Here is a 12,892-nt window from a genome sequence, read left to right as displayed (position 1 = left end):
GGAAATGCATTGTTGAACCCATCAGCTTTGCTCTGCTTCTTTCTATGGTGTGACACACCTTGTTCTGCAACAGGGAAGAATGCAAATAATTGTGTTGCACTGTGTTTGGTTCATGTGTCTGCCATAGCTGAACGTATGTGGAGACAGCGATGTGGGTGTGAGGGACAGCATTCATAGGTGTGTGAGGGAGATGTGGAGTATCTGGATGTTATGCACGAGCCCTGAGCGTCAAGGACTCTGACAGCTGAGTGATGGGGGTGCGAAGCATGAAGCAGCATGAGGGGCGAGTGTTGTGCTGGGTAGCATACATTGAAAAAGCTGTAGACACCAGCAGAGTTTCTGAGGCACTGCTGCCAGGTCCTCAGGACGAGACACTGGGAACTGACTTTCACGGACACCTCCACCTTAACCTGAGTGCCCTCTCACCCACCCGCTATGGAACCAGGGTGTCTCTCGCCCTGTTAACCTCCTCCATTAGGGCCTCCAACATCGCATCCACAACTCTCTCTCTCTGTTTTGGTGTTCAATTTTTCTTGTTTAGGATTGCAGCAGCCTCCTTCATTCAGTGCATTTTCCATTAAGAGTTAGCACTGCTGCCTCACAGCGCCAGGGACCCGGGTTCAATTCCAGCCTCAGGTCACTGTCTGTGTGGAGTCTCGCACATTCTCCCCGTGTCAGCATGGGTTTCCTCCGGGTTCTCTGGTTTCCTCCCACAGTCCGAAGATGTGCGGGTTACGTTGATTGGCCATACTAAATTGCCCCTTAGTGTCAGGGGGACTAGCAGGGTAAATATGTGGGGTTAAGGGGACAGGGCCTGAGTGAGATTGTTGTCGGTGCAGGCTTGATGGGCCAAATGGCCTCCTTCGGCACTGCAGGGATTCTATGATCTGCCTTTAAGAACAGTGCTGGTTGCATCATACTGCTCAACACGCTGCTGAGCTCAGAGGCAGCCACCGGTGTGGCAGGCGCGGGTCGGCCCTGTGATACAGGGAGGAGGCAGGCCCAAATTAGTGTGCTCCCACCTTCACCAGAACTGTCGTGGGCAAGTCACAAATCGCGATCCCCGTACCGACTAATGCTAGGCAATCCCAATTTTAGCCCAAACATTTTCAGCAACTTATGATCAAAGCCACCTTTCTACATACTTTTCACTTCTTCCACGTGCTATTTTATCATTATTTATGTGACAGTAGCCACCCCTCTGCCATCTCCACCATCACACAACACACAACTCTACCAGTGAAAGAGTGCAAATAACTTACCAGTCCCATCTATAAACTTTTATAGTGTGAAAGTTAGATGGAGAGTCAGATCCAGAGACAGGACAGCACCAAGATTGAAAAGGATAGGAGAGAAGATGAGGTAAATCAAACGTCTTTACTCAATTACCTGTTCCATAAAGACAAAACAACACATGGTCACTGCAATAATCTGTGGGCTTCAAAGTAGCAAAAGAAACTGAACTATCAACCCCTTCATTCAAAACATTATTTCCAAAATACGTTGGCATTCTCTGTGACAGTTCATGGAAAATACACCTAGCTTTAAAACTCAGAGATCTTGAATCTCTTTTCTTCACCGTTATTCATTTGGAAAAGACGGAACAAGTGCCTCAGTTAAGAATGGTTTATCTTGTGCATTCACTTGGCAAAGCATTGTTCACTACCTACTGAGTGACAGAGTGGACTGAATATAAAAATATCTCTGTAGATGCAGCAAATAATTCAAATAGACTGTGGGCAGGATTACCCCCACCCCATACAGTGTGTTTTCCGGCGATGGAGGCGGAATCCCCAGTGGCCACCGGTGGGATCCCTGCCAATGTCTACGGTGTTTTGCAAGGCTCACCCATCCCACCACCAGGGAACCCGCTGCTGGAGGTCACCTCTGGTAGGACTGGACGCTCCTGCCAGAAGGAAGGGCTGGAAAACCCAGCCCTGTATCTCATATATTTCTGCGTATTGATGTCAAATTCTCTGCTTCTTTTCAATGCCAAGATTTTAAAATGTTACTAATAAATCATGGATACTAAAATTACTTCCATTTTTGGATTCTATTGCCTAGCTTGGAATGTAATAGGGAGCATGTGCATTATAACGTTTCCCCTTCCCTTAAGCATACTACAGAGAACATCTGAAACGCAATAAACCCCTCATTTATTCAACAGATTGTCACCAGGTACCTATTCTTTTAGAATATAGAACATTGCAGCGCAGTACAGGCCCTTCGGCCCTCGATGTTGCGCCGACCAGTGGAACCAATCTAAAGTCCATCTAACCTACACTATTATAGAACATAGAACATTTTGGTGACTGTTATCACTGCATTAATGATTGCTTTGCTCCTCGGGGAAGACTCTCTGAAAGAAAGCAACTTCCCATCTGGGTGGGTCTTTTATTTCTTTAACATAAGTCGTTAGTACTGCTGCTTCACAACGCGAGAGACCTGGGTTCGATTCCATTCTTGGGTGACTGTAGAGTTTGCAAGTTCTCCCCGTGTCTGCGTGGGTTTCCTCCGGGTGATCTGGTTTCCTCCCACAGTCCAAAGATGTGCGGGTTAGGTGGATTGGCCATGCTAAATTGCCCCTTAGTGTCCCAAGATGTGTAGGTTAGGGGGATTAGCAGAGTAAATACATGTGGTTACAGTGTTAGGGCCTGGGACAGATGCTTTGGAGAGTCTGATTGGACTTGATGGGCCAAATGGCCTCCTTCCACGCTGTAGGGCTACTATGATTCTGCGATAACAAATAGGAGTAGCCAATCAGCCCCTCGAGCCTGCTCTACCATTCAATAAGATTGTTTCTACATACTTCTTATTTCTGTCACCAAGGTCAAGATCTTGTTATTTTAATCTCGTTTACTGACAGGAGTAATGACACCTCTTCCATCTCCGCTGTCAGATATCTACACAAAGCTCGACAGCAATAATATGCAAATAACTTAGCAGCTACATCCATGTATACTTCTTCTAGTGCAAAATCTGGATGGAAGGTGTCAGATCTTCAGTGAGTAATTAAGTTTCTCCCTTTATAAGGATTACTTTAAACAACAAATGCAAATTATTCTAAACCCATTTCAGATTCTTGGATCTTTCTAAATTAACAAGGCATTAGACAGGTCCATAAAAGTTGAATGTTGCTACAAAGAAAGCACATGATTGTTTGCAAAACTTGACATTTCCTAGAAATGATGAAGAAACCTCAAAAATTATTTCCAAGTAGCACTCGCAGTTGAATATTAAAGATGACAAAACCAGTTAGACTTGCTAAGTAAGGATAATGCATGGATATGGCATTAATGCCAACAGCATTTCCATTCTTCAAAAGAAACTTGAGTTAGAAACGTAGAAAATAGGAGCAGGAATAGGCCATTCAGCCTTTCAAGCCTGCTCCATAATTCATCATGATCATGGCTGATTGTCGAACTCAATTGCCTGATCCCGCCTTCCCCCCATATCCACTGATCCCCTTCACCCCCAAGTTCTATATCCAACTACTTCTTGAAAACATACAATGTTTTGCCCTCAACTACTTTCCGTTGTAGAGGTAGGTTTTAGCAGCACCTTAAAGAAAGAGGGAGAGATCCAGATGCAAAGTAGTTTGGGAGAGAATTCCAGAGAATAGGAAACAATCAGGGATGTGCACATTGCCAGCATTTGAAACCTCTTCAAAGGTTATACGATTGGAGGACGTTACTGGGGCAGCGCGGTAGCACAGTGGTTAGCACTGCGGCCAGGGACCTGGATTCGATTCCCGGCTTGGGTCACTGTCTGTGTGGAATTTGCACGGTCTCCTCCGGGTGCTCCGGTTTCCTCCCACATTCTGAAAGACGTGATGGTTAGGTGCATTGACCCAAACAGGCGCCGGACTGTGGCGACTGGGGGAATTTCACAGTAACTTCATTGCAGTATTAATATGACTAATAAATAAACTTTTTAACTTTTGAGAGAGGAAAGGGCAGGACAATGCAGCAATTTGAAAATATGATGAGAATTTTAAAATGAAGGCATTGCCAGATTGGGAGACAAGTAGATCAGTGGGCACAGGCTAAACAAATACATAGAACTTGGTGCAATTTCTTGCCAGCAGCAGAATTTTGGATTAGTTGAAGTTTATGGAGAGTGGGTGATGGGATGCCAGCCAGGACACTGTTGCTATAGTCAAATCTAGAGGTAACAAAGGGATGGGTAAGGATTTCAGTAGCAGGTGAGCTGAGATAGAGGCAGGAATAGACAATGTTACAGAGGTGGAAGTAGGCAGTGTTGATGCTGGAGCGGTTATGTAGTACAAGCTCATCTTAGGGTCAAATGGGACACCAAGCTTGCAACAGTCTGGTTCAGCCTCAGACAGCGAGCAGAGACGAAGCTGGAGTCAATGGTCGAGTGAAGGAGGTTTAGGTCTTCCCAATATTTTGTTGTTGGAAATTTTTGTTCATCCAATATTGAGCAAGCTCTGTGACATATCAGAGACCTGACATGTCAGGTGGGGTCAAGAGACGTGGGGTTGGGGTGGAGCCAGGTGTCATCCATGTAGAGCCCTCTCTGCTGCCTTCCTTGCTGGAGAGATGTATATAAAATTGTTCAATGACAGTTGCTTCAGCAGTTGAGAAGTTTTAGTCTTACTCAATGCAATACAGAGCTGAAATTGGCAGCAAGGTTGGGATGGAATTATTATTTACATTCCATTTGGGCAGTTCAGGGCTGAATTACATTGTGTCATATTTATGGAACATGATTTCAAAGATTGTTTCATGTGCACATTGTATTCAAGTACACAGTGAGTCAGCACTGCATGTAATTGAAAAATGACACTGACCACACTGAGGGCAATGGGGGAATTCAACCTGAACAAAAAGAACTGATGTAATTACGAATGAAGGTTACACATTTGGCTGAAAGTGAATGAAATAGATGAGGATAAAGTAAATGCTTTCCTCATGCTGATGGGGCCAAATGCTTTTGACATGTAGGCTGATCAACATTACCTACAAGACCCCAGTACTATGGACTATTCTGAAATTAATGGGATTCTTGTTCCAAATTTACAGGCCTTGATTTGGTTGCCTGATCATCAGACTTCTCTAAGGGGTGAGACAAGGAGAGTGGGAGTTTCAGTCATTTTGGCACAATAGTAATTCAGAAGCTTAAATATTTGGGTCTCTCACGGAGCTAGTCTGCATTAAGAGAAGATATCCGACATAGGTAATAGTGTTGATAATGGCAAATGATTGCAGATATCTTAAGCAAAATTAGGTGCCCAAGTTAAAATTGCATGTTCCAACATAACAAAACATTGCCTGGGTTTCACATCTGTCATTGCCAGCCTCTCCTAACGCAACCATCCCCCTCCACACCCCCCCCAACAGCTACTATACCTCAAAGGTACAGTAAAGCCCTTTGCATGACCCCGGGGATATGCTGGGTTTTATATGAATTCATTTTTGTTTCCTTACTATGAAAGAGAATTCCACTGGCTGTGAAACCTTCACTTTTTTGTGTGTCCTGAGAGTGTGATAAGTCGCTGCGCACAAGACAGGTTCACTTTTTAAACTAAAATAAAGTTGAATTAAAATAGAATTAAATTTCTTATGACCCTTCACCCCCCCCCCCCCCCCCCCCCTCAGAAGCCACTTATGGGTTATGAGACTGTATTTCTATTTCCCATACATTTTGTCTAGTCTTTTCAGGAACCATTTCAATGTTTTTTTTAAACTATTGTTTCACTTCTCAAAGACCAAGGTGTGGTGAACCATAGTTGGTTACCACTATGAGTACTGAACCATAGATGGTCAGCACTATGGGTACTTGTAGATATGTTACTGTTGTCACTGTTGGGGTTAGGGTTGGGGTGTTCTACCTGTTGATATTGTTCTGTGGTACACTCCAGTTGGCTCCGCCTACCTGGAGGAGTATAAAGGTCACTGCATTGCCTAGTGACCCTTTAGTCTGGGATTGCATTGTATATAGTATGCTCCATTCTTGTTATTAATAAAAGCCTTTATTTCCCGGATACAATCTAGCCTCCCGAGTGATTTAATTGCGCATCAATTTTATTACTAACAATTTTGGGGGAAAAAAAAGACCATGGAGCAAATGCTGAAACCCGATCGGCTTACCTTAGATCCACGTGCAGCGGGAGCGTCGAACACTTTCGACCATTGGTTGAAGTGTTTTCAAGACTATATCGATGCCTCAACAGCCATTCAAAACGATGCCGATAGACTGCGGGTCCTCCACGCAAGGGTAAGCGACACCGTATACTCATCAATCCGCGATGCCCAAGACTACAAAGGGGCCATCGAACTATTTAAGAAACTGTACAACAAACCGCCAAACGAGATTCATGCTCGACACCTACTAGCCACTCGACGGCGGCAGCCCGGCGAAACGACGGGACAGTACCTGCGCAAACTTCAGCAGCTCGCCAGAGCCTGCAACTGCAAGCCAGTGTCGGCGGCCCAGTATACTAACGACTTGATCCGAGATGCGTTCGTGGCGGGAATCGGCTCATCTTATATTCGCCTGCAGCTGCTAGAGCAAGGTAACCTAGACCTCGATAAGATGGTGGAACTGGCTGACACGATGGAAACGGCCTCCAGAAGTCTTGAAACTTACCCCACCGACCACGTGGGAACATCGTGGCAAGTACAGCCACCGACTCAATTCTACCCAGCGGCTCCGAAAATCAGCGCGATTGTGCTTTCAACCTCGGACCTGACGACGGCGGCAGCTCCAGGAGGCCCGCGGTGCTATTTCTGTGGATTGGCAAAACACCCTCGGCAGCGATGTCCAGCCAGAACGGTATTTTGCTCCGCGTGTGGGAAGAAAGGGCATTATGCCAAAGTATGCAGGACTAAACCACCCTCCAAGCTTAGCAGCGCGGCGTGTGATTCTCCGGAGCCTGTCTCCTTGTCTCCAGCTTCTTTGAGGTCTTCCACCACGTGCGATTCCAGAGTGCCGCCATTCCTGACGACGAAGACGCAAGACACGTGTGACCTGCAGGGGCCGCCACTTTTAGCGCCACCGACCACGTGCGATCCATGGACGCAGCCATTTTGGTCGGCACCGACCGCAGGCGACCAGCAGGGATCATCATCATCAACCATCTCAGCTGCCTGCAGTTGCACTCAAGACCCAACGGTGGCGTCGATCATCCTGGACCAGGCCAAGCCTCACAGACTCAACAAGTCCATGATGGGCATAGAGGTAAATGGACGCCTAATTCATTGTTTGTTTGACAGCGGGAGCACGGAGAGTTTCATTCACCCTGACACCGTGAAACGGTGCGGTCTCCGAGTACGGACTGTCAGACAGACAATTTTGATGGCTTCGAGGTCCTGATCTGTTACCGTGCTTGGGAGCTGCGTGGTCAACCTAACGGTGCGGGGCACAGTTTATGAGAACTTCAGGCTCCTCGTGTTACCGCACCTTTGCGCTCCTGGGACTAGACTTTATGGTCCACCTGAGGAGTGTAACCCTGCAGTACGATGGGCCACTCCCTCCACTTTCAGTGGGACAGCAGCCTCCAAATTGCCCAGTGCGCTCCACGTGTAGCCTCTCGACACTCAGAATCACCCCACCGTCTTTATTCGAGAATCTCGTGCCAGGCTGCAAGCCCATCGCAACTAAGAGCAGGCGTTACAGCGCTGAGGATCGGATCTTTATTCGATCTGAAGTTCAGCGGCTCCTCAGGGAAGGGATCATTCAACCTAGCACTAGTCCATGGAGAGCGCAAGTCGTGGTGGTTAAAACTGGAGACAAACCCCGGATGGTCATAGACTATAGTCAGACCATTAATAGATACACGCAGCTGGACGCGTATCCTCTCCCGCGCATATCTGACATGGTCAACCAGATTGCGCAGTACCGGGTGTTCTCCACCATTGACTTGAAGTCAGCTTACCACCAGCTCCCCATTCGCCCAGAGGACCGAAAATATACAGCCTTTGAAGCGGATGGTCGTCTTTACCACTTTTTAAGGGTTCCCTTTGGCGTCACGAATGGGGTCTCGGTCTTCCAGCGTGCAATGGAAAGAATGGTGGACCAAAACGGGCTGCGGGCTACCTTCCCGTACCTGGACAACGTCACTATCTGCGGCCATGACCAGCAGGACCACAATGCCAATCTCCTTAGATTTTTACGCACTGCGTCTCGCCTGAATCTGACCTACAACAGGGAGAAGTGTGTATTTAGCAAGCGCCGCCTAGCAATTCTCAGATACGTGGTGGAAAACGGGGTCCTCGGCCCTAATCCAGACTGTATGCGTCCCCTCCTTGAACTTCCCCTACCCACTAGCGTCAAAGCACTGAGAAGATGCTTAGGTTTCTTTTCATACTATGCACAGTGGGTTCCCAATTATGCGGACAAAGCCCGTCCGCTCATAAAGTCTACCTCTTTTCCCCCAGCAGCAGAGGCTCGCTTAGCCTTTGAAGGGATAAAAGCTGACATTGCGAAAGCCACGATGCACGCTGTCAATGAGTCCATCCCCTTCCAGGTGGAGAGTGATGCATCTGATTTCGCCCTGGCCGCCACACTTAACCAGGCGGGCAGGCCCGTCGCCTTTTTCTCTCGCACCCTCCAAGGCCCTGAAATTCGGCACTCCGCGGTGGAAAAAGAGGCTCAGGCCATTGTGGAGGCCGTCCGGCATTGGCGCCATTACTTGGCGGGAAAACGATTCACCCTGCTCACGGACCAGCAGTCCGTGGCGTTCATGTTCAACAACACGTTACGGGGTAAGATCAAAAATGATAAAATCTTGAGGTGGAGAATTGAACTCTCCACCTACAACTATGATATCATGTACCGTCTGGGGAAGCTCAATGAGCCCTCAGACGCCCTGTTGCGTGGAACATGTGCAAGTGTGCAGGAGGATCAGTTACAGGCCCTCCACAATGATCTCTGCCATCCGGGGATCACTCGGCTCTTCCATTTCATGAAGGCCCGGAATCTACCCTACTCAGTGGATGATGTCAGGTCCATAACCCGAAGCTGCCAGGTATGCGCTGAATGCAAACCGCACTTCTATCAACCTGACAGGGCACATCTCATTCAGGCCACTCGCCCTTTTGAAAGACTGAGTGTGGACTTCAAGGGCCCCCTTCCTTCGACAGATCGGAACGTGTACTTCCTCAACGTGATTGAGGAGTACTCACGATTCCCTTTTGCCATTCCCTGTTCAGACATGACCGCTGCCACGGTTATCAAAACATTACGGGATCTTTTCACCCTGTTCGGTTACCCCAGCTATATCCACAGTGATAGGGGCTCATCATTTATGAGTGACGACTTGAGGCAATACCTGCTCTCAAAAGGGATTGCCTCAAGTAGAACTACGAGTTACAACCCCAGGGGTAACGGGCAGGTTGAAAGAGAAAATGCTACAGTCTGGAAGGCTGTCTTACTGGCGTTGAGGTCTAAGGGTCTTCCAGTCTCCCGTTGGCAAGAGGTCCTTCCTGATGCGCTCCATTCCATCCGGTCTCTCCTGTGTACGGCAACCAACGCTACTCCACATGAGCGGATGTTTTCCTTCCCTAGGAAGTCTTCCTCTGGGACCTCATTGCCATCTTGGTTGATGTACTCAGGACCTGTCCTCCTGCGGCGGCATGTTAGGACCCGCAAGTCTGACCCTTTGGTTGAACAGGTCCATCTCCTTCACGCCAACCCTCAATATGCCTATGTGGCATATCCTGACGGACGAGAGGACACGGTCTCTATTCGAGATCTGGCGCCTGCAGGGGACTTGGAAACCCCTGTCGCTCCCACACCCCTGGTTAGGGACCCCTTGACCTTTATCTCCCCTCCTGACACGGCGCAGGCAGTATCGGGACCACCACTTAACCCTCTTACTCCTGTGTACAGCTTGCCTGAGTCCAGGAGATTGTCGCCACCTCGAGGCGTGCTCAAGTCCAGGAGATTGTCGCCACCTCGTGGTCCATCTGTCCGTGAGGAACTGGAGGAGTCACTGGACACCGCCTTGGAGAGAGGGTCATCACGGTCACCAGAACCGGCGCTACCGCCAGTGTTGAGGAGGTCGCAGAGACGGTGCGGTCCTCCAATGCGACTGAACTTGTGAATATATGGACAGTTCGTTCTGTTTTTTTTGCCCCGCCGGCCTTTGTTTAAAGGAGGGGTGAATGTGGTGAACCATAGACGGTTACCACTATGAGTACTGAACCATAGATCGTCAGCACGATGGGTATTTGTATATATGTTACTGTTGTCACTGTTGGGGTTAGGGTTGGGGTGTTCTACCTGTTGATATTGTTCTGTGGCATACTCCAGTTGGTTCCACCTACCTGGAGGAGTATAAAGGTCACTGCACTGCCTGGTGACCCTTTAGTCTGGGATTGTATTGTAGAAAGTGGCTCCATTCGTGTTATTAATAAAAGCCTTTATTTCCCGGGTACGATCCAGCCTCCCGAGTGATTTAATCGCGCATCACAAGGTAAATCGTTTATGATAAATTTCAGTATCATTTTAGTTTCAGGTGTCACAAGAAATGTAGATCTATTTTAATTCAGTTTTATTTTAGTTTAAAAAGTGAACCTGTCATGTACGCACCCTCAGGACACACAAAAAGGTGAAAGTTTCACAGCCAATGGAATTTTCTTTAGTTGTAAGGGAACAAAAATGAATTCATATAAATGCAGCATGTCCTCAGGGTCATTGTCACTGTGCCTTTGAGGTATAGTAGCTCTTGCCATGTCAGTATTTATGGTGGGAGATTTGCACATTTACAGCAATTAAGCTAAACCATCAGGTCACCTGTGTCGGTGACGTTCATAGAATCATAGAAACCCTACAGTACAGAAAGAGGCCATTCGGCCCTTCGAGTCTGCACCGACCACAATCCCACCCAGGCCCTACCCCCATATCCCCACACGTCTACCCACTAATCCCTAACCTACGTACCTCAGGACACTAAGGGCAATTTTTAGCGTGGCCAATCAACCTAACCCACACACCTTTGAACTGTGGGAGGAAACCGGAGCACCCGGAGGAAACCCACGCAGACACGAGGAGAATGTGCAAACTCCACACAGACAGTGACCCAAGCCGGGAATCGAACCCAGGTCCCTGGACGTTGGTCAGGGAATAAATGCTGACCATGACCCTGGGAGAAGTCACGCCATGGAATCTTTCACGTCCATCCGAGAGGGTAAACGGGGCCTCAGTTTAACAAACGCTGACTTTATTACACAAAGGGCAAATGATGCAGTTAGGTTGCACATGGCAAGAACCCACAAACCAAAAAACAAAATCATGGCCAGGTAACGAATTTTGGAGTGCCATCTGGAACTGTAGCACAATAATTTTAGTCCACAAGAGCGATGTTCCTTCTCACCAAACCATCATAAGTGATTTATTTTTAAAAGATTGCTTTGGGTTATGACCAATGTTGACAAGGCAGCATTTATTGCTCATTTTAGTTGCCCTCTGGGCACCCTGAGGCAACCCCCCACCAGGGCCACATTAGAGTTGCGTATGGGCAAGATCAGGTAGAGGTGCCAGGTTCCCCTCCCAAAAGGACACTGGTGAAGCCGTCGGTACTTTGTTGCCATCATGTAGTTTCTCAGGGAGATTTTGTTGCTGCCAGGCCACAGCTTTGCAGCTTTCACTGAGTTAGATTTCACAACTTCTCCAAAGAAAATGATCATCAAATCCTGTTTGGCAATTCCAGTTGGACTATAGCCACTGGCTTATTACCTCTTACCTTTCCTCTTGCTCAGGGACGTTCTGAGGCATGACATGTCACTTCTAATTCCATGCTTGTTGGCTCACCTTTCAGTGAATGCCGATAAAACTCTGCAGTCTTATTACTATCAGGCTAACCGGTCTATAATTTCCAGGGTTCAGAATAAGTGGCGCGTCTCAGGGGAGCTCCTGAGGCGCAGTGGGTAGTGTCCCTACCTCTGGGCCAGAAGCTCGAGTTCAGGTCTCACCTTATGACTATGGAAGGTGTTCATAACGTGGCCAAACAGGTCGATTATCAGCCTGTGAGTCCTTCCAATGCACCTGAAGGGAGGCAGTAAGAGCGTGGGAGTTTCCTGGTCAGCCATATTGCAGAAGGCAACAGCAAACCACTGCAGGACTTTGCTAAGTTTAACCAAGTACAATGGAAGTCCATGGTTGGCAATACCCTCTTTGGATATGGTACCTGACAGAGGAGGAGGGTCATCTCATTGTTACTGCCAAGCACCAGGGCACAATGTAAATAAACACCTATCATTGTTTCAGGCTGTTTGAGCTTTATTCCCAGAACACACGGATGAAAACTGTTGTGGGCCACTGGTTGTGATGGAAGGAGAGCTGCATCATTATAAACAGACAGACAGATGTGGTTTTCTGATCAGTTTTCACCATGGGTTTTCAAATGGAGGAGTTCCTAAGGGTGTGTGGGTTCTGACTTTCTGTGAGTTACATTTCTGTATTAGTTGCTTCCATGTTATTTCTGTCACATTCTAGTAAAGACAATGCAATAGCACAATTTTAACCTGGGGAGCTGAGGCTGTGTCTAATACCTCCAAAGAGTAAAATCAGAATGTTAGAGCATTTGCAAACGTATAGAGCAGGTTTTCGACCAGAACAAAATCACAAGATCAACTCAGAAGTCGTATTCCAAGATGGGAACCCTGACAGCAATCCCCTTCCCCATCACACACGCAATGCCAGGTGGGTGAACCTTCTCGAGCTCCACTGCTAACTGGCTTCCACATCCATCATCTCAGCTTCAGCCTTGTGAATCTGGGGGACTGTGGTAGGTGGCTCCCTGAAACATTAAATGGATAAACACCCCTATCCACCAGATCAGCAACCCTCCTGAAATGGGTCAGCTGTGGATGGATCCAAGCTGGCTTCCTCGAATCACACCCTGCCCTTAGCAGCCCCTATGGTT

At 47.7% G+C, this 12,892-nt stretch overlaps 1 protein-coding gene across 3 annotated transcripts in view; it reads right to left on the bottom strand.

Moving 5' to 3' along the window:
- LOC144502714 (uncharacterized) overlaps nt 1–12,892 on the bottom strand; it is a 215,293-nt gene that overhangs the window by 192,139 nt on the left and 10,262 nt on the right. For 2 of the 3 annotated variants that reach the window (XM_078226954.1, XM_078226953.1), the window contains exon 2: nt 1,263–1,389. The exons of the other annotated variant lie outside the window; for it this stretch is intronic. In XM_078226954.1, coding sequence (XP_078083080.1) covers nt 1,263–1,271 — 9 coding nt within the window. In that variant the 5' untranslated portion in view covers nt 1,272–1,389. The remainder of the gene's footprint in view (nt 1–1,262; nt 1,390–12,892) is intronic. 3 annotated transcript variants of the gene reach the window in all.

This window comes from Mustelus asterias, chromosome 13 (assembly GCF_964213995.1).
Source record: "Mustelus asterias chromosome 13, sMusAst1.hap1.1, whole genome shotgun sequence".
NCBI lineage: Eukaryota > Metazoa > Chordata > Chondrichthyes > Carcharhiniformes > Triakidae > Mustelus > Mustelus asterias.
This window is presented reverse-complemented; position numbering and strand designations above follow the sequence as displayed.